Below are 21493 nucleotides of genomic sequence, written 5' to 3'. Positions count from 1 at the left end.
TTCGGGCATTATCAGCCTGTAACTCCACCCACTAATCCCACCCACGACCACCACCCACTAACCCCACCCACTAACTCCACCACTAACTCCACCCACTAACCCCACCACTAACTCCACCCCTAATCCCACCCACGACCACCACCCACTAACCCCACCACTAACTCCACCCCTAATCCCACCCACGACCACCACCCACTAACCCCACCCACTAACTCCACCCACTAACCCCACCCACTAACTCCACCCACTAACCCCACCCACTAACTCCACCCACTAACCCCACTCAGCCACATGCACGAGCAGCAGTGATCCCACCGTTGAGGACAAAGTGTCTCATGAAGGATGGCACAAGTAGTGAGGACAGGCTCCAGGACAGGTTCTTGAAGCGGAGGATGGACTTATTGATCCTTGTTCAGATTGTTCTACTCCCTGTTCTTGGATGTAAAAATGACCTTTCTGTTCTGGGTGTCCACCTTGAATCCTTGCAAAAAGGATCAGCTGTTGGACGGCGGCTCCGGTTTCAGCCGGATGGCCCAGGAGTTAGCGGATATAATGTTTCCCCGCCGATGGACCCGGCATGTGTAGATGCCCTCGTTGAACTCGTTGGCAACAATGCGGAGGTCTCTGTCCTTCATTACGATGTAGCCGGGGATGGTGGACAGTATCTGCTCACCATCTTTGTACCAGCTGCAGAGACAGGAGACAAAATGAGGGTCAGACATTTCCAGAGTTATCAGACTCAGTCCGCCTGATGGACTCCACAACAGGTCATAGCAGAAGAAAAACCTAGAGGACGGGAGTTTGTGGACTCACAAACCTAGTTTTCAGACTAAACTTAGTCCACCATGCAGAGGACAGTGGGACTGTTGGAGGAACAAGGCTTCAGTTTCCAGCAGGAACGTCATCTCTTTCCTCTGGAACTGGCACTAACAGAAACATCTAAGCCTGGATGGAGGATCTAGGTGGTTAATCAGAGTTTATGCAATGTAACTTTGACCCCCTTCCTGTCAGCTGATCTATTTCAGGATGTTTCTGTCTTTCGTGTTTTGAACAAAGTTTACTGGAGAGAAACCTGAAAGATAGAAACATTCGCAAAGTTGCAGAAGAAGCGAGGGTGATGTCACATGCCCTTCATCAGAGTATAAGGCTACGTTCACACTACAGGCTGAAGTGACTTAAATCCGGTGTTTGAGCCCCTTTGCGACGTGTAACTGATCTTTTCTTGACAGTCTGAACGACACAAATCTGATATTTTCTAATGCGACCCAAGCTGCTTGGATATGTGGTCCTAAATCCGATACGTACCCGATCTTTTGCCATGCGACTTCAGTCTGAACGGTCAGGTCGCATTAATCTGACACGCGACAAACGTCGTTATTCTGCGTTCGTTGTGAATGAACTCTTTATCGGTAAATGCGCTCACATCACTCTCCCAACACCCTGACTGCGACTCTGAACCCAAACGTTTCTCTCTACAGTTGTCGCTGCCACAGCTCCACAAAGATCAAAACTTTTACTTTCCTCTTCTGTCAATGTCTCCTTAAAACGAACCCATTCAGCTACGGTTGGACAAAACGTTTAAAATAGCAAATGCTCTGCTGCCGTCCATATTTACTTCTGCAAACACAAAGACGTCACACTCACGCTCACTGCACGTCGCCGTGTCTTCTACGTATGCAGGACGCTTCTGGTGCGCACGAGGTTCATACAGGATATCACATAAAAGTCACATTTGATCGGAAATGTGAACGGACTTTCAAAAAACTCGGATTTCACAAAAACATCCGATATGAGCAGCGAGCCCTGCAGTGTGAGCGTAGCCTTAATACCTGCCATCTCATAGCTGACCTGACTTTAGGGAGGTGACGGGGCTTCTTGGTCCCACATCGGAAACCCACCACCTTCCCCCGAGGAACCATTTTGACCTTGACGTTGACTGGAGAAGGTGTTGGCGTGGCAACCACCTCCGGAGGCTCTGCAGCAGAAACAAGTTCAAGAGCAGAGATTAATCTGATGTGGAAGAAAACGTCCATGGGACAAGGGTCAGGATGAGGGTCGGAACTCACCAAAGCAGAGGTCACATCGGCGAGGACAGTTCTTCCTCATGAAGGTTTTCCTCCGCTCACAGAATCCAAGCCGAGCCCAAGGATCACAAACCCGCTTCTTATCCAAACATCCTGCAGACACCCACACAGGAAGAACGTTTGGCTCAACAACAAAACCTGAATCTAAGATCCAGGCATCAATGCAGACCATCTGTTTGGGTCTAAACCAGGTTACCATAGAGTCTCTGGATGCCCCTGATGTCATCCTGGGCGATGTTCCTCTGTCCAGTGTAGGTGGCGTTGGGATGCATCAAAGCTTCAGGGTCTCTGGAGTGCCACAGACCCAGAGCATGGCCAATCTCATGAGCCGCCACCTGGACCAGGTCATTCAGCCAGACTCCTGCAGAATCAGAATTAGAGACACTTTGGTCCCATGTACGTTCACCCTCTCATTATAATTCTGACCATAAACAGGCCAGGCCTCTTTAGTATCTGACATACAGTTTTCTGGTTTACAAACTTTCTGGGTTAAAGCTGAATATGAAAAATACATCTGATAAAGATGTGGTCTGTACTTCTTCATGTCTCTGATAGAAAGTTTTATATGAATATGTAAACATGAGAACAGGCTGTCCCCTCCTGTGATCTCACCACCCACTGGTACGATACTAATGAAGCTGAATTGAATTGAACTCAACGGCTGACATGTTCATGTACACACGTTTCACCACACCAGGCTGCAATTTCTACTTGCTTTATGTACAAAGACTCTGCTTGGTAGGCACCTTGTTTCCAACTGAACCTGGATTTGCCAAGAATCCAGAACTCGTGGTTGTCGAAGTGAATTTCTCCTCTCGGCGGCAGGAAGGCGTGGGCAAGCTCGCCATTCAGCCCGTCGAAGCAGGGATGGAGAGGAGACCACCAGCAGTCGGTGTGGTTAAAGGTGTAGAAACCTAACAAGAAACGTTTCCAGAAGAGGATTTCAGTCAGAGAAGAGACTTAGACTGTCTCCTAGGATAAAACCAGTACAGGTCTGTTGTCATGGAAACATGGTTCCCTAACGGACACAGTCGGACCCAGAGCCATTTTGTAAGAGAATTACGGCACTCTATGAACTCGCCGACAAGCGTTCACTGGGTTCATGTAGCCTCAATAGATCCAAACAGTTGAGTGCAGACAGTCCACTTGATTCTGGTTCTGGTGAGAGGCATTGCAAATACATCAATTTTCCTCCAAGTTTTCCCTCAGTATTGCCAAAAATAATGTGTATTGATTACTATATTCAGTATAGTTTGTCAAAGCTTTATTTTTGGTAGCAGCAGAGGGACGAAATTGATCATAGTTTTACACTGTGGAAAGAAACGAGACAGTAAACACACCAGTCAATACATTTATAGATTATATGTAGTGATCAAAAATAAATATTGAAGTTAATGAAATACCCATAATGTGTCGTTTATTTGACAAGGAAAAACACAGAGTTCTAACCCCTGTTTTATAGCTGATTTTCTCTGCATGCTAGCATGGGATCGCTACACCTCGTCCTGCTACACTGTGCCAAAGATAAAACCTGTCTGAGCTTCCCTTCAAAATTTATATGATACAATAACGCTGTAATATTACTGTCTGTTCCAGGATTTACTGTCTGCAAACACCGCAGCAGTGGAAACCAGTCAGTCTGGCTGTTTGGAACCGTGGGGGTGAAACTGTCGGGGTTTGGAACCGTGGTGGTGGAACTGTCGGGGTTTGGAACCGTGGTGGTGGAACTGTCGGGGTTTGGAACCGTGGTGGTGGAATTGTCAGGTTTTGGAACCGTGGTGGTGGAACTGTCGAGGTTTGGAACCGTAGTGGTGGAATTGTCGAGGTTTGGAACCGTGGTGGTGGAATTGTTGGGGTTTGGAACCGTGGTGGTGGAACTGTCGGGGTTTGGAACCGTGGTGGTGGAACTGTCGAGGTTTGGAACCGTGGTGGTGGAACTGTCGAGGTTTGGAACCGTGGTGGAACTGTCGGGGTTTGGAACCGTGGTGGTGGAATTGTCAGGGTTTGGAACCGTGGTGGTGGAACTGTCGGGGTTTGGAACCGTGGTGGTGGAACTGTCGAGGTTTGGAACCGTGGTGGAACTGTCGGGGTTTGGAACCGTGGTGGTGGAATTGTGGGGGTTTGGAACCGTGGTGGTGGAACTGTCGGGGTTTGGAACCGTGGGGGTGGAACTGTCGCCGTTTGGAACCGTGGTGGTGGAATTGTCGGGGTTTGGAACCGTGGGGGTGAAACTGTCGGGGTTTGAAACCGTGGTGGTGGAACTGTCGGGGTTTGAAACCGTGGTGGTGGAACTGTCGGGGTTTGGAACCGTGGTGGTGGAACTGTCGGAGTTTGGAACCGTGGTGGTGGAACAGTCGGTGTTTGAAACAGTCGTGGTGGAACTGTCGCCGTTTGGAACCGTGGTGGTGGAACTGTCGCCGTTTGGAACCGTGGTGGTGGAACTGTCGGGATTTGGAACCGTGGTGGTGGAACTGTCGGGGTTTGGACCCGTGGTGGTGGAACTGTCGGGGTTTGGAACCGTGGTGGTGGAACTGTCGGGGTTTGGAACCGTGGTGGTGGAACTGTCGAGGTTTGGAACCGTGGTGGAACTGTCGGGGTTTGGAACCGTGGTGGTGGAATTGTGGGGGTTTGGAACCGTGGTGGTGGAACTGTCGGGGTTTGGAACCGTGGGGGTGAAACTGTCGGGGTTTGGAACCGTGGTGGTGGAATTGTCGGGGTTTGGAACCGTGGGGGTGAAACTGTCGGGGTTTGAAACCGTGGTGGTGGAACTGTCGGGGTTTGGAACCGTGGTGGTGGAACTGTCGGAGTTTGGAACCGTGGTGGTGGAACTGTCGGTGTTTGAAACAGTCGTGGTGGAACTGTCGGGGTTTGGAACCGTGGTGGTGGAACTGTCGGGGTTTGGAACCGTGGTGGTGGAACTGTCGGGATTTGGAACCGTGGTGGTGGAACTGTCGGGGTTTGGACGCGTGGTGGTGGAACTGTCGGGGTTTGGAACCGTGGTGGTGGAACTGTCGGGGTTCGGAACCGTGGTGGTGGAACTGTCGGGGTTTGGAACCGTGGTGGTGGAACTGTCCGGGTTTGGAACAGTCGTGGTGGAGCTGTCGGGGTTTGGAACCGTGGGGGTGGAACTGTCGGGGTTTGGAACAGTCGTGGGGGAACTGTCGCCATTTGGAACCATGGGGGTGGAACTGTCGGGGTTTGGAACCGTGGTGGTGGAACTGTCGGTGTTTGGAACAGTCGTGGTGGAACTGTCGCCATTTGGAACCATGGGGGTGGAACTGTCGGGGTTTGGAACCGTGGTGGTGGAACTGTCGCCGTTTGGAACCGTGGTGGTGGAACTGTCGCCGTTTGGAACCGTGGTGGTGCAACTGTCGCCGTTTGGAACCGTGGTGATGGAACTGTCGCCGTTTGGAACCGTGGTGGTGCAACTGTCGCCGTTCGGAACCGTGGTGGTGCAACTGTCGCCGTTTGGAACCGTGGTGGTGGAACTGTCGGGGTTTGGAACAGTCGTGGTGGAACTGTCGGGGTTTGGAACAGTCGTGATGGAACTATCGGGGTTTGGAACAGTGTTGGTTGAACTGTCGGGGTTTGGAACCGTGGGGGTGGAACAGTCGCCATTTAGAACCGTGGTGGTGGAACTGTCGGGGTTTGGAACCGTGGTGGTGGAACTGTCGGGGTTTGGAACAGTCGTGGTTGAACTGTCGGGGTTTGGAACCATCGGGGTGGAACTGTCGGAGTTTGGAACCGTGGTGGTTGAACTGTCGGGGTTTGGAACAGTGTTGGTGGAACTGTCGGGGTTTGGAACAGTCATGGTGGAACTGTCGGGGTTTGGAACCGTGGGGGTGGAACTGTCGGTGTTTGGAACAGTCGTGGTGGAACTGTCGCCATTTGGAACCATGGGGGTGGAACTGTCGGGGTTTGGAACCGTGGTGGTGGAACTGTCGCCGTTTGGAACCGTAGTGGTGGAATTGTCGCCGTTTGGAACCGTGGTGGTGCAACTGTCGCCGTTTGGAACCGTGGTGATGGAACTGTCGCCGTTTGGAACCGTGGTGGTGCAACTGTCGCCGTTCGGAACCGTGGTGGTGCAACTGTCGCCGTTTGGAACCGTGGTGGTGGAACTGTTGGGGTTTGGAACAGTCGTGGTGGAACTGTCGGGGTTTGGAACAGTCGTGGTGGAACTATCGGGGTTTGGAACAGTGTTGGTTGAACTGTCGGGGTTTGGAACCGTGGGGGTGGAACAGTCGCCATTTAGAACCGTGGTGGTGGAACTGTCGGGGTTTGGAACCGTGGTGGTGGAACTGTCGGGGTTTGGAACAGTCGTGGTGGAACTGTCGGGGTTTGGAACCATCGGGGTGGAACTGTCGGAGTTTGGAACCGTGGTGGTGGAACTGTCGGGGTTTGGAACAGTGTTGGTGGAACTGTCGGGGTTTGGAACAGTCATGGTGGAACTGTCGGGGTTTGGAACCGTGGTGGTGGAACTGTCGGGGTTTGGAACTGTGGGGGTGGAATTGTCGGGGTTTGGAACAGTCGTGGTGGAACTGTCGGGGTTTGGAACCGTGGGGGTGGAACTGTCTGGGTTTGGAACAGTCGTGGTGGAACTGTCGGGGTTTGGAAAAGTCGTGGTGGAACTGTCTGGGTTTGGAACCGTGGTGGTGGAACTGTCGGGCTTTGGAACCGTGGTGGTGGAACTGTCAGGGCTTTGGAACATTGGGGGTGGAACTGTCGGGGTTTGGAACCATCGTGGTGGAATTGTCGGGGTTTGGAACAGTCGTGGGGGAACTGTCGCCATTTGGAACCATGGGGGTGGAACTGTCGGGGTTTGGAACCGTGGGGGTGGAACTGTCGGGGTTTAGAACAGTCGTGGTGGAACTGTCGGGGTTTGGAACCGTGGTGGTGGAACTGTCGGGGTTTGGAAAAGTCGTGGTAGAACTGTCGGGGTTTGGAACAGTGTTGGTGGAACTGTCGGGGTTTGGAACAGTCGCGGTGGAACTGTCAGGGTTTGGAACCGTGGTGGTGGAACTGTCGGGCTTTGGAACCGTGGGGGTGGAACTGTCGGGGTTTCGGAACCGTGGGGGTGGAACTGTCGAGGTTTGGAACAGTCGTGGGGGAACTGTCGGGGTTTGGAACCATGGGGGTGGAACTGTCGGGGTTTGGAACAGTCGTGGTGGAACTGTCGCCGTTTAGAACCGTGGTGGTGGAACTGTCGGGGTTTGGAGCAGTCGTGGTGGAACTGTCGCCGTTTAGAACCGTGGGGGTGGAACTGTCAGGGTTTGGAACAGTCGTGGTGGAACTGTCGGGGTTTGGAACAGTCGTGGTGGAACTGTCGGGGTTTGGAACAGTCGTGGTGGAACTATCGGGGTTTGGAACAGTGTTGGTGGAACTGTCGGGGTTGGGAACCATGGGGGTGGAACTGTCAGGGTTTGGAACAGTCGTGGTGGAACTGTCGGGGTTTGGAACAGTCGTGGTGGAACTATCGGGGTTTGGAACAGTGTTGGTGGAACTGTCGGGGTTGGGAACAGTCGTGGTGGAACTGTCGGGGTTTGGAACCGTGGGGGTGGAACTGTCTGGGTTTGGAAAAGTCGTGGTGGAACTGTCTGGGTTTGGAACCGTGGTGGTGGAACTGTCGGGGTTTGGAACCGTGGTGGAACTGTTGGGGTTTGGAACAGTCGTGGTGGAACTGTCGGGGTTTGGAACTGTGGTGGTGGAACTGTCGGGGTTTGGAACCGTGGTGGTGGAACTGTCGGGGTTTGGAACCGTGGTGGTGGAACTGTCAGGGCTTTGGAACCGTGGGGGTGGAACTGTCGGGGTTTGGAACCGTCGTGGTGGAATTGTCGGGGTTTGGAACAGTCGTGGGGGAACTGTCGCCATTTGGAACCATGGGGGTGGAACTGTCGGGGTTTGGAACCGTGGTGGTGGAACTGTCGGGCTTTGGAACCGTGGGGGTGGAACTGTCGGTGTTTGGAACCGTGGGGGTGGAACTGTCGGGGTTTGGAACTGTCGTGGGGGAACTGTCGCCACTTGGAACCATGGGGGTGGAACTGTCGGGGTTTGGAACCGTGGTGGTGGAACTGTCGCCGTTTTGAACCGTGGTGGTGGAACTGTCGCCGTTTGGAACCGTGGGGGTGGAACTGTCGCCGTTTGGAACCGTGGTGGTGGAACTGTCGGGGTTTGGAACAGTCGTCGTGGAGCTGTCGACGCTTGGAACCGTGGGGGTGGAACTGTCGGGGTTTGGAACCGTGGTGGTGGAACTGTCGGTGTTTGGAACAGTCGTGGTGGAACTGTCGCCATTTGGAACCATGGGGGTGGAACTGTCGGGGTTTGGAACCGTGGTGGTGGAACTGTCGCCGTTTGGAACCGTGGTGGTGGAACTGTCGCCGTTTGGAACCGTAGTGGTGGAATTGTCGCCGTTTGGAACCGTGGTGGTGCAACTGTCGCCGTTTGGAACCGTGGTGATGGAACTGTCGCCGTTTGGAACCGTGGTGGTGCAACTGTCGCCGTTCGGAACCGTGGTGGTGCAACTGTCGCCGTTTGGAACCGTGGTGGTGGAACTGTCGCGGTTTGGAACAGTCGTGGTGGAACTGTCCGGGTTTGGAACCATGGGGGTGGAACTGTCAGGGTTTGGAACAGTCGTGGTGGAACTGTCTGGGTTTGGAACAGTCGTGGTGGAACTGTCGCCGTTTAGAACCGTAGTGGTGGAACTGTCGGGGTTTGGAACAGTCGTGGTGGAACTGTCGCCGTTTAGAACCGTGGGGGTGGAACTGTCGGGGTTTGGAACCATGGGGGTGGAACTGTCAGGGTTTGGAACAGTCGTGGTGGAACTGTCGGGGTTTGGAACAGTCGTGGTGGAACTATCGGGGTTTGGAACAGTGTTGGTGGAACTGTCGGGGTTTGGAACAGTCGTGGTGGAACTGTCGGGGTTTGGAACCGTGGGGGTGGAACTGTCTGGGTTATGAAAAGTCGTGGTGGAACTGTCTGGGTTTGGAACCGTGGTGGTGGAACTGTCGGGGTTTGGAACCGTGGTGGAACTGTTGGGGTTTGGAACAGTCGTGGTGGAACTGTCGGGGTTTGGAACCGTGGTGGTGGAACTGTCGGGGTTTGGAACCGTGGTGGTGGAACTGTCGGGGTTTGGAACCGTGGTGGTGGAACTGTCAGGGCTTTGGAACCGTGGGGGTGGAACTGTCGGGGTTTGGAACCGTCGTGGTGGAATTGTCGGGGTTTGGAACCGTCGTGGTGGAATTGTCGGGGTTTGGAACAGTCGTGGTGGAACTGTCGGGGTTTGGAACCGTGGTGGTGGAACTGTCGGGCTTTGGAACCGTGGGGGTGGAACTGTCGGTGTTTGGAACCGTGGGGGTGGAACTGTCGGGGTTTGGAACTGTCGTGGGGGAACTGTCGCCACTTGGAACCATGGGGGTGGAACTGTCGGGGTTTGGAACCGTGGTGGTGGAACTGTCGCCGTTTTGAACCGTGGTGGTGGAACTGTCGCCGTTTGGAACCGTGGGGGTGGAACTGTCGCCGTTTGGAACCGTGGTGGTGGAACTGTCGGGGTTTGGAACAGTCGTGGTGGAGCTGTCGACGTTTGGAACCGTGGGGGTGGAACTGTCGGGGTTTGGAACCGTGGGGGTGGAACTGTCGGGGTTTGGAACAGTCGTGGGGGAACTGTCGCCATTTGGAACCATGGGGGTGGAACTGTCGGGGTTTGGAACCGTGGTGGTGGAACTGTCGGTGTTTGGAACAGTCGTGGTGGAACTGTCGCCATTTGGAACCATGGGGGTGGAACTGTCGGGGTTTGGAACCGTGGTGGTGGAACTGTCGCCGTTTGGAACCGTGGTGGTGGAACTGTCGCCGTTTGGAACCGTAGTGGTGGAATTGTCGCCGTTTGGAACCGTGGTGGTGCAACTGTCGCCGTTTGGAACCGTGGTGATGGAACTGTCGCCGTTTGGAACCGTGGTGGTGCAACTGTCGCCGTTCGGAACCGTGGTGGTGCAACTGTCGCCGTTTGGAACCGTGGTGGTGGAACTGTCGCGGTTTGGAACAGTCGTGGTGGAACTGTCCGGGTTTGGAACCATGGGGGTGGAACTGTCAGGGTTTGGAACAGTCGTGGTGGAACTGTCTGGGTTTGGAACAGTCGTGGTGGAACTATCGGGGTTTGGAACAGTGTTGGTTGAACTGTCGGGGTTTGGAACCGTGGGGGTGGAACAGTCGCAATTTAGAACCGTGGTGGTGGAACTGTCGGGGTTTGGAACCGTGGTGGTGGAACTGTCGGGGTTTGGAACCGTGGGGGTGGAACTGTCGGGGTTTGGAAAAGTCGTGGTGGAACTGTCGGGGTTTGGAACAGTGTTGGTGGAACTGTCGGGGTTTGGAACAGTCGCGGTGGAACTGTCGGGGTTTGGAACCGTGGTGGTGGAACTGTCGGGCTTTGGAAACGTGGGGGTGGAACTGTCGGGGTTTGGAACCGTGGGGGTGGAACTGTCGAGGTTTGGAACAGCCGTGGGGGAACTGTCGGGGTTTGGAACCATGGGGGTGGAACTGTCGGGGTTTGGAACAGTCGTGGTGGAACTGTCGCCGTTTAGAACCGTGGTGGTGGAACTGTCGGGGTTTGGAACAGTCGTGGTGGAACTGTCGCCGTTTAGAACCGTGGGGGTGGAACTGTCGGGGTTTGGAACCATGGGGGTGGAACTGTCAGGGTTTGGAACAGTCGTGGTGGAACTATCGGGGTTTGGAACAGTGTTGGTGGAACTGTCGGGGTTTGGAACAGTCGTGGTGGAACTGTCGGGGTTTGGAACCGTGGTGGAACTGTCAGGGTTTGGAACAGTCGTGGTGGAACTGTCGGGGTTTGGAACAGTGTTGGTGGAACTGTCTGGGTTTGGAACAGTCGTGGTGGAACTGTCGGAGTTTGGAAAAGTCGTGGTGGAACTGTCTGGGTTTGGAACCGTGGTGGTGGAACTGTCGGGGTTTGAAACCGTGGGGGTGGAACTGTTGGGGTTTGGAACAGTCGTGGTGGAACTGTCGGGGTTTGGAACCGTGGTGGTGGAACTGTCGGGGTTTGGAACCGTGGTGGTGGAACTGTTGGGGTTTGGAACAGTCGTGGTGGAACTATCGGGGTTTGGAACAGTGTTGGTGGAACTGTCGGGGTTTGGAACAGTCGTGGTGGAACTGTCGGGGTTTGGAACCGTGGTGGAACTGTCAGGGTTTGGAACAGTCGTGGTGGAACTGTCGGGGTTTGGAACAGTGTTGGTGGAACTGTCTGGGTTTGGAACAGTCGTAGTGGAACTGTCGGAGTTTGGAAAAGTCGTGGTGGAACTGTCTGGGTTTGGAACCGTGGTGGTGGAACTGTCGGGGTTTGAAACCGTGGTGGAACTGTTGGGGTTTGGAACAGTCGTGGTGGAACTGTCGGGGTTTGGAACCGTGGTGGTGGAACTGTCGGGGTTTGGAACCGTGGTGGTGGAACTGTTGGGGTTTGGAACAGTCGTGGTGGAACTGTCTGGGTTTGGAACCGTGGTGGTGGAACTGTCGGGGTTTGAAACCGTGGTGGAACTGTTGGGGTTTGGAACAGTCGTGGTGGAACTGTCGGGGTTTGGAACCGTGGTGGTGGAACTGTTGGGGTTTGGAACCGTGGTGGTGGAACTGTCGGGGTTTGAAACCGTGGTGGAACTGTCGGGGTTTGGAACAGTCGTGGTGGAACTGTCGGGGTTTGGAACCGTGGTGGTGGAACTGTTGGGGTTTGGAACAGTCGTGGTGGAACTGTCGGGGTTTGGAACCGTGGTGGTGGAACTGTTGGGGTTTGGAACCGTGGTGGTGGAACTGTCGGGGTTTGAAACCGTGGGGGTGGAACTGTTGGGGTTTGGAACAGTCGTGGTGGAACTGTCGGGGTTTGGAACCGTGGTGGTGGAACTGTCGGGGTTTGGAACCGTGGTGGTGGAACTGTTGGGGTTTGGAACCGTGGTGGTGGAACTGTCGGGGTTTGAAACCGTGGGGGTGGAACTGTTGGGGTTTGGAACAGTCGTGGTGGAACTGTCGGGGTTTGGAACCGTGGTGGTGGAACTGTCGGGGTTTGGAACCGTGGTGGTGGAACTGTTGGGGTTTGGAACAGTCGTGGTGGAACTATCGGGGTTTGGAACAGTGTTGGTGGAACTGTCGGGGTTTGGAACAGTCGTGGTGGAACTGTCGGGGTTTGGAACCGTGGTGGAACTGTCAGGGTTTGGAACAGTCGTGGTGGAACTGTCGGGGTTTGGAACAGTGTTGGTGGAACTGTCTGGGTTTGGAACAGTCGTAGTGGAACTGTCGGAGTTTGGAAAAGTCGTGGTGGAACTGTCTGGGTTTGGAACCGTGGTGGTGGAACTGTCGGGGTTTGAAACCGTGGTGGAACTGTTGGGGTTTGGAACAGTCGTGGTGGAACTGTCGGGGTTTGGAACCGTGGTGGTGGAACTGTCGGGGTTTGGAACCGTGGTGGTGGAACTGTTGGGGTTTGGAACAGTCGTGGTGGAACTGTCTGGGTTTGGAACAGTGTTGGTGGAACTGTCTGGGTTTGGAACAGTCGTGGTGGAACTGTCGGAGTTTGGAAAAGTCGTGGTGGAACTGTCTGGGTTTGGAACCGTGGTGGTGGAACTGTCGGGGTTTGAAACCGTGGGGGTGGAACTGTTGGGGTTTGGAACAGTCGTGGTGGAACTGTCGGGGTTTGGAACCGTGGTGGTGGAACTGTCGGGGTTTGGAACCGTGGTGGTGGAACTGTTGGGGTTTGGAACAGTCGTGGTGGAACTATCGGGGTTTGGAACAGTGTTGGTGGAACTGTCGGGGTTTGGAACAGTCGTGGTGGAACTGTCGGGGTTTGGAACCGTGGTGGAACTGTCAGGGTTTGGAACAGTCGTGGTGGAACTGTCGGGGTTTGGAACAGTGTTGGTGGAACTGTCTGGGTTTGGAACAGTCGTAGTGGAACTGTCGGAGTTTGGAAAAGTCGTGGTGGAACTGTCTGGGTTTGGAACCGTGGTGGTGGAACTGTCGGGGTTTGAAACCGTGGTGGAACTGTTGGGGTTTGGAACAGTCGTGGTGGAACTGTCGGGGTTTGGAACCGTGGTGGTGGAACTGTCGGGGTTTGGAACCGTGGTGGTGGAACTGTTGGGGTTTGGAACAGTCGTGGTGGAACTGTCTGGGTTTGGAACCGTGGTGGTGGAACTGTCGGGGTTTGAAACCGTGGTGGAACTGTTGGGGTTTGGAACAGTCGTGGTGGAACTGTCGGGGTTTGGAACCGTGGTGGTGGAACTGTTGGGGTTTGGAACCGTGGTGGTGGAACTGTCGGGGTTTGAAACCGTGGTGGAACTGTCGGGGTTTGGAACAGTCGTGGTGGAACTGTCGGGGTTTGGAACCGTGGTGGTGGAACTGTTGGGGTTTGGAACAGTCGTGGTGGAACTGTCGGGGTTTGGAACCGTGGTGGTGGAACTGTTGGGGTTTGGAACCGTGGTGGTGGAACTGTCGGGGTTTGAAACCGTGGGGGTGGAACTGTTGGGGTTTGGAACAGTCGTGGTGGAACTGTCGGGGTTTGGAACCGTGGTGGTGGAACTGTCGGGGTTTGGAACCGTGGTGGTGGAACTGTTGGGGTTTGGAACAGTCGTGGTGGAACTATCGGGGTTTGGAACAGTGTTGGTGGAACTGTCGGGGTTTGGAACAGTCGTGGTGGAACTGTCGGGGTTTGGAACCGTGGTGGAACTGTCAGGGTTTGGAACAGTCGTGGTGGAACTGTCGGGGTTTGGAACAGTGTTGGTGGAACTGTCTGGGTTTGGAACAGTCGTAGTGGAACTGTCGGAGTTTGGAAAAGTCGTGGTGGAACTGTCTGGGTTTGGAACCGTGGTGGTGGAACTGTCGGGGTTTGAAACCGTGGTGGAACTGTTGGGGTTTGGAACAGTCGTGGTGGAACTGTCGGGGCTTGGAACCGTGGTGGTGGAACTGTCGGGGTTTGGAACCGTGGTGGTGGAACTGTTGGGGTTTGGAACAGTCGTGGTGGAACTGTCTGGGTTTGGAACCGTGGTGGTGGAACTGTCGGGGTTTGAAACCGTGGTGGAACTGTTGGGGTTTGGAACAGTCGTGGTGGAACTGTCGGGGTTTGGAACCGTGGTGGTGGAACTGTCAGGGTTTGGAACAGTCGTGGTGGAACTGTCGGGGTTTGGAACAGTCGTGGTGGAACTATCGGGGTTTGGAACAGTGTTGGTGGAACTGTCGGGGTTTGGAACAGTCGTGGTGGAACTGTCGGGGTTTGGAACCGTGGGGGTGGAACTGTCTGGGTTTGGAAAAGTCGTGGTGGAACTGTCTGGGTTTGGAACCGTGGTGGTGGAACTGTCGGGGTTTGGAACCGTGGTGGAACTGTTGGGGTTTGGAACAGTCGTGGTGGAACTGTCGGGGTTTGGAACCGTGGTGGTGGAACTGTCGGGGTTTGGAACCGTGGTGGTGGAACTGTCGGGGTTTGGAACCGTGGTGGTGGAACTGTCAGGGCTTTGGAACCGTGGGGGTGGAACTGTCGGGGTTTGGAACCGTCGTGGTGGAATTGTCGGGGTTTGGAACAGTCGTGGGGGAACTGTCGCCATTTGGAACCATGGGGGTGGAACTGTCGGGGTTTGGAACCGTGGTGGTGGAACTGTCGGGGTTTGAAACCGTGGTGGAACTGTTGGGGTTTGGAACAGTCGTGGTGGAACTGTCGGGGTTTGGAACCGTGGTGGTGGAACTGTCAGGGTTTGGAACAGTCGTGGTGGAACTGTCGGGGTTTGGAACAGTCGTGGTGGAACTATCGGGGTTTGGAACAGTGTTGGTGGAACTGTCTGGGTTTGGAACCGTGGTGGTGGAACTGTCGGGGTTTGGAACCGTGGGGGTGGAACTGTTGGGGTTTGGAACAGTCGTGGTGGAACTGTCGGGGTTTGGAACCGTGGTGGTGGAACTGTCGGGGTTTGGAACCGTGGTGGTGGAACTGTCGGGGTTTGGAACCGTGGTGGTGGAACTGTCAGGGCTTTGGAACCGTGGGGGTGGAACTGTCGGGGTTTGGAACCGTCGTGGTGGAATTGTCGGGGTTTGGAACAGTCGTGGGGGAACTGTCGCCATTTGGAACCATGGGGGTGGAACTGTCGGGGTTTGGAACCGTGGTGGTGGAACTGTCGGGCTTTGGAACCGTGGGGGTGGAACTGTCGGGGTTTGGAACCGTCGTGGTGGAATTGTCGGGGTTTGGAACAGTCGTGGGGGAACTGTCGCCATTTGGAACCATGGGGGTGGAACTGTCGGGGTTTGGAACCGTGGTGGTGGAACTGTCGGGCTTTGGAACCGTGGGGGTGGAACTGTCGGTGTTTGGAACCGTGGGGGTGGAACTGTCGGGGTTTGGAACTGTCGTGGGGGAACTGTCGCCACTTGGAACCATGGGGGTGGAACTGTCGGGGTTTGGAACCGTGGTGGTGGAACTGTCGCCGTTTGGAACCGTAGTGGTGGAATTGTCGCCGTTTGGAACCGTGGTGGTGCAACTGTCGCCGTTTGGAACCGTGGGGGTGGAACTGTCGGGGTTTGGAACCGTGGGGGTGGAACTGTCGAGGTTTGGAACAGCCGTGGGGGAACTGTCGGGGTTTGGAACCATGGGGGTGGAACTGTCGGGGTTTGGAACAGTCGTGGTGGAACTGTCGCCGTTTAGAACCGTGGTGGTGGAACTGTCGGGGTTTGGAACAGTCGTGGTGGAACTGTCGCCGTTTAGAACCGTGGGGGTGGAACTGTCGGGGTTTGGAACCATGGGGGTGGAACTGTCAGGGTTTGGAACAGTCGTGCTGGAACTATCGGGGTTTGGAACAGTGTTTGTGGAACTGTCGGGGTTTGGAACAGTCGTGGTGGAACTGTCGGGGTTTGGAACCGTGGTGGAACTGTCAGGGTTTGGAACAGTCGTGGTGGAACTGTCGGGGTTTGGAACAGTGTTGGTGGAATTGTCTGGGTTTGGAACAGTCGTGGTGGAACTGTCGGAGTTTGGAAAAGTCGTGGTGGAACTGTCTGGGTTTGGAACCGTGGTGGTGGAACTGTCGGGGTTTGAAACCGTGGGGGTGGAACTGTTGGGGTTTGGAACAGTCGTGGTGGAACTGTCGGGGTTTGGAACCGTGGTGGTGGAACTGTCGGGGTTTGGAACCGTGGTGGTGGAACTGTTGGGGTTTGGAACAGTCGTGGTGGAACTATCGGGGTTTGGAACAGTGTTGGTGGAACTGTCGGGGTTTGGAACAGTCGTGGTGGAACTGTCGGGGTTTGGAACCGTGGTGGAACTGTCAGGGTTTGGAACAGTCGTGGTGGAACTGTCGGGGTTTGGAACAGTGTTGGTGGAACTGTCTGGGTTTGGAACAGTCGTGGTGGAACTGTCGGAGTTTGGAAAAGTCGTGGTGGAACTGTCTGGGTTTGGAACCGTGGTGGTGGAACTGTCGGGGTTTGAAACCGTGGTGGAACTGTTGGGGTTTGGAACAGTCGTGGTGGAACTGTCGGGGTTTGGAACCGTGGTGGTGGAACTGTCGGGGTTTGGAACCGTGGGGGTGGAACTGTTGGGGTTTGGAACAGTCGTGGTGGAACTGTCGGGGTTTGGAACCGTGGTGGTGGAACTGTCGGGGTTTGGAACCGTGGTGGTGGAACTGTCGGGGTTTGGAACCGTGGTGGTGGAACTGTCAGGGCTTTGGAACCGTGGGGGTGGAACTGTCGGGGTTTGGAACCGTCGTGGTGGAATTGTCGGGGTTTGGAACAGTCGTGGGGGAACTGTCGCCATTTGGAACCATGGGGGTGGAACTGTCGGGGTTTGGAACCGTGGTGGTGGAACTGTCGGGCTTTGGAACCGTGGGGGTGGAACTGTCGGGGTTTGGAACCGTCGTGGTGGAATTGTCGGGGTTTGGAACAGTCGTGGGGGAACTGTCGCCATTTGGAACCATGGGGGTGGAACTGTCGGGGTTTGGAACCGTGGTGGTGGAACTGTCGGGCTTTGGAACCGTGGGGGTGGAACTGTCGGTGTTTGGAACCGTGGGGGTGGAACTGTCGGGGTTTGGAACTGTCGTGGGGGAACTGTCGCCACTTGGAACCATGGGGGTGGAACTGTCGGGGTTTGGAACCGTGGTGGTGGAACTGTCGCCGTTTGGAACCGTAGTGGTGGAATTGTCGCCGTTTGGAACCGTGGTGGTGCAACTGTCGCCGTTTGGAACCGTGGGGGTGGAACTGTCGGGGTTTGGAACCGTGGGGGTGGAACTGTCGAGGTTTGGAACAGCCGTGGGGGAACTGTCGGGGTTTGGAACCATGGGGGTGGAACTGTCGGGGTTTGGAACAGTCGTGGTGGAACTGTCGCCGTTTAGAACCGTGGTGGTGGAACTGTCGGGGTTTGGAACAGTCGTGGTGGAACTGTCGCCGTTTAGAACCGTGGGGGTGGAACTGTCGGGGTTTGGAACCATGGGGGTGGAACTGTCAGGGTTTGGAACAGTCGTGCTGGAACTATCGGGGTTTGGAACAGTGTTTGTGGAACTGTCGGGGTTTGGAACAGTCGTGGTGGAACTGTCGGGGTTTGGAACCGTGGTGGAACTGTCAGGGTTTGGAACAGTCGTGGTGGAACTGTCGGGGTTTGGAACAGTGTTGGTGGAATTGTCTGGGTTTGGAACAGTCGTGGTGGAACTGTCGGAGTTTGGAAAAGTCGTGGTGGAACTGTCTGGGTTTGGAACCGTGGTGGTGGAACTGTCGGGGTTTGAAACCGTGGGGGTGGAACTGTTGGGGTTTGGAACAGTCGTGGTGGAACTGTCGGGGTTTGGAACCGTGGTGGTGGAACTGTCGGGGTTTGGAACCGTGGTGGTGGAACTGTTGGGGTTTGGAACAGTCGTGGTGGAACTATCGGGGTTTGGAACAGTGTTGGTGGAACTGTCGGGGTTTGGAACAGTCGTGGTGGAACTGTCGGGGTTTGGAACCGTGGTGGAACTGTCAGGGTTTGGAACAGTCGTGGTGGAACTGTCGGGGTTTGGAACAGTGTTGGTGGAACTGTCTGGGTTTGGAACAGTCGTGGTGGAACTGTCGGAGTTTGGAAAAGTCGTGGTGGAACTGTCTGGGTTTGGAACCGTGGTGGTGGAACTGTCGGGGTTTGAAACCGTGGTGGAACTGTTGGGGTTTGGAACAGTCGTGGTGGAACTGTCGGGGTTTGGAACCGTGGTGGTGGAACTGTCGGGGTTTGGAACCGTGGTGGTGGAACTGTTGGGGTTTGGAACAGTCGTGGTGGAACTGTCTGGGTTTGGAACCGTGGTGGTGGAACTGTCGGGGTTTGAAACCGTGGTGGAACTGTTGGGGTTTGGAACAGTCGTGGTGGAACTGTCGGGGTTTGGAACCGTGGTGGTGGAACTGTCGGGGTTTGGAACCGTGGTGGTGGAACTGTCGGGGTTTGGAACCGTGGTGGTGGAACTGTCAGGGCTTTGGAACCGTGGGGGTGGAACTGTCGGGGTTTGGAACCGTCGTGGTGGAATTGTCGGGGTTTGGAACAGTCGTGGGGGAACTGTCGCCATTTGGAACCATGGGGGTGGAACTGTCGGGGTTTGGAACCGTGGTGGTGGAACTGTCGGGCTTTGGAACCGTGGGGGTGGAACTGTCGGTGTTTGGAACCGTGGGGGTGGAACTGTCGGGGTTTGGAACTGTCGTGGGGGAACTGTCGCCACTTGGAACCATGGGGGTGGAACTGTCGGGGTTTGGAACCGTGGTGGTGGAACTGTCGCCGTTTTGAACCGTGGTGGTGGAACTGTCGGGGTTTGGAACCGTGGGGGTGGAACTGTCGGGGTTTGAAACAGTCGTGGGGGAACTGTCGCCATTTGGAACCATGGGGGTGGAACTGTCGGGGTTTGGAACCGTGGTGGTGGAACTGTCGGTGTTTGGAACAGTCGTGGTGGAACTGTCGCCATTTGGAACCATGGGGGTGGAACTGTCGCCGTTTGGAACCGTGGTGGTGGAACTGTCGCCGTTTGGAACCGTAGTGGTGGAATTGTCGCCGTTTGGAACCGTGGTGGTGCAACTGTCGCCGTTTGGAACCGTGGTGATGGAACTGTCGCCGTTTGGAACCGTGGTGGTGCAACTGTCGCCGTTCGGAACCGTGGTGGTGCAACTGTCGCCGTTTGGAACCGTGGTGGTGGAACTGTCGCGGTTTGGAACAGTCGTGGTGGAACTGTCCGGGTTTGGAACCATGGGGGTGGAACTGTCAGGGTTTGGAACAGTCGTGGTGGAACTGTCTGGGTTTGGAACAGTCGTGGTGGAACTGTCGCCGTTTAGAACCGTGGTGGTGGAACTGTCGGGGTTTGGAACAGTCGTGGTGGAACTGTCGCCGTTTAGAACCGTGGGGGTGGAACTGTCGGGGTTTGGAACCATGGGGGTGGAACTGTCAGGGTTTGGAACAGTCGTGGTGGAACTGTCGGGGTTTGGAACAGTCGTGGTGGAACTATCGGGGTTTGGAACAGTGTTGGTGGAACTGTCGGGGTTTGGAACAGTCGTGGTGGAACTGTCGGGGTTTGGAACCGTGGGGGTGGAACTGTCTGGGTTTGGAAAAGTCGTGGTGGAACTGTCTGGGTTTGGAACCGTGGTGGTGGAACTGTCGGGGTTTGGAACCGTGGTGGAACTGTTGGGGTTTGGAACAGTCGTGGTGGAACTGTCGGGGTTTGGAACCGTGGTGGTGGAACTGTCGGGGTTTGGAACCGTGGTGGTGGAACTGTCGGGGTTTGGAACCGTGGTGGTGGAACTGTCAGGGCTTTGGAACCGTGGGGGTGGAACTGTCGGGGTTTGGAACCGTCGTGGTGGAATTGTCGGGGTTTGGAACAGTCGTGGGGGAACTGTCGCCATTTGGAACCATGGGGGTGGAACTGTCGGGGTTTGGAACCGTGGTGGTGGAACTGTCGGGCTTTGGAACCGTGGGGGTGGAACTGTCGGTGTTTGGAACCGTGGGGGTGGAACTGTCGGGGTTTGGAACTGTCGTGGGGGAACTGTCGCCACTTGGAACCATGGGGGTGGAACTGTCGGGGTTTGGAACCGTGGTGGTGGAACTGTCGCCGTTTTGAACCGTGGTGGTGGAACTGTCGCCGTTTGGAACCGTGGGGGTGGAACTGTCGCCGTTTGGAACCGTGGTGGTGGAACTGTCGGGGTTTGGAACAGTCGTGGTGGAGCTGTCGACGTTTGGAACCGTGGGGGTGGAACTGTCGGGGTTTGGAACCGTGGTGGTGGAACTGTCGGGGTTTGGAACCGTGGGGGTGGAACTGTCGGGGTTTGGAACAGTCGTGGGGGAACTGTCGCCATTTGGAACCATGGGGGTGGAACTGTCGGGGTTTGGAACCGTGGTGGTGGAACTGTCGGTGTTTGGAACAGTCGTGGTGGAACTGTCGCCATTTGGAACCATGGGGGTGGAACTGTCGGGGTTTGGAACCGTGGTGGTGGAACTGTCGCCGTTTGGAACCGTGGTGGTGGAACTGTCGCCGTTTGGAACCGTAGTGGTGGAATTGTCGGCGTTTGGAACCGTGGTGGTGCAACTGTCGCCGTTTGGAACCGTGGTGATGGAACTGTCGCCGTTTGGAACCGTGGTGGTGCAACTGTCGCCGTTCGGAACCGTGGTGGTGCAACTGTCGCCGTTTGGAACCGTGGTGGTGGAACTGTCGCGGTTTGGAACAGTCGTGGTGGAACTGTCCGGGTTTGGAACCATGGGGGTGGAACTGTCAGGGTTTGGAACAGTCGTGGTGGAACTGTCTGGGTTTGGAACAGTCGTGGTGGAACTATCGGGGTTTGGAACAGTGTTGGTTGAACTGTCGGGGTTTGGAACCGTGGGGGTGGAACAGTCGCAATTTAGAACCGTGGTGGTGGAACTGTCGGGGTTTGGAACCGTGGTGGTGGAACTGTCGGGGTTTGGAACCGTGGGGGTGGAACTGTCGGGGTTTGGAAAAGTCGTGGTGGAACTGTCGGGGTTTGGAACAGTGTTGGTGGAACTGTCGGGGTTTGGAACAGTCGCGGTGGAACTGTCGGGGTTTGGAACCGTGGTGGTGGAACTGTCGGGCTTTGGAAACGTGGGGGTGGAACTGTCGGGGTTTGGAACCGTGGGGGTGGAACTGTCGAGGTTTGGAACAGCCGTGGGGGAACTGTCGGGGTTTGGAACCATGGGGGTGGAACTGTCGGGGTTTGGAACAGTCGTGGTGGAACTGTCGCCGTTTAGAACCGTGGTGGTGGAACTGTCGGGGTTTGGAACAGTCGTGGTGGAACTGTCGCCGTTTAGAACCGTGGGGGTGGAACTGTCGGGGTTTGGAACCATGGGGGTGGAACTGTCAGGGTTTGGAACAGTCGTGGTGGAACTATCGGGGTTTGGAACAGTGTTGGTGGAACTGTCGGGGTTTGGAACAGTCGTGGTGGAACTGTCGGGGTTTGGAACCGTGGTGGAACTG

At 55.5% G+C, this 21493-nt stretch overlaps 1 protein-coding gene across 1 annotated transcript in view; it reads right to left on the bottom strand.

Annotated features, from left to right (window-relative positions):
• Positions 1 to 366: 366 nt before the first annotated feature.
• The window catches only part of mmp23bb (matrix metallopeptidase 23bb), a 329614-nt gene continuing 308487 nt past the window's right edge, over positions 367 to 21493 (bottom strand). Inside the window, exons 4-8 of the mRNA XM_079246531.1 lie at positions 2831 to 2998; positions 2281 to 2445; positions 2067 to 2177; positions 1849 to 1975; positions 367 to 687 (exon numbers count right to left, since the gene is read on the bottom strand). Of these exons, the coding sequence (XP_079102657.1) occupies positions 495 to 687; positions 1849 to 1975; positions 2067 to 2177; positions 2281 to 2445; positions 2831 to 2998 (764 nt within the window). The 3' untranslated portion in view covers positions 367 to 494. The remainder of the gene's footprint in view (positions 688 to 1848; positions 1976 to 2066; positions 2178 to 2280; positions 2446 to 2830; positions 2999 to 21493) is intronic.

The sequence above is a fragment of the Telmatherina bonti genome, assembly GCF_933228915.1.
Source record: "Telmatherina bonti genome assembly, chromosome: 9".
Taxonomy (NCBI): domain Eukaryota; kingdom Metazoa; phylum Chordata; class Actinopteri; order Atheriniformes; family Telmatherinidae; genus Telmatherina; species Telmatherina bonti.
This window is presented reverse-complemented; position numbering and strand designations above follow the sequence as displayed.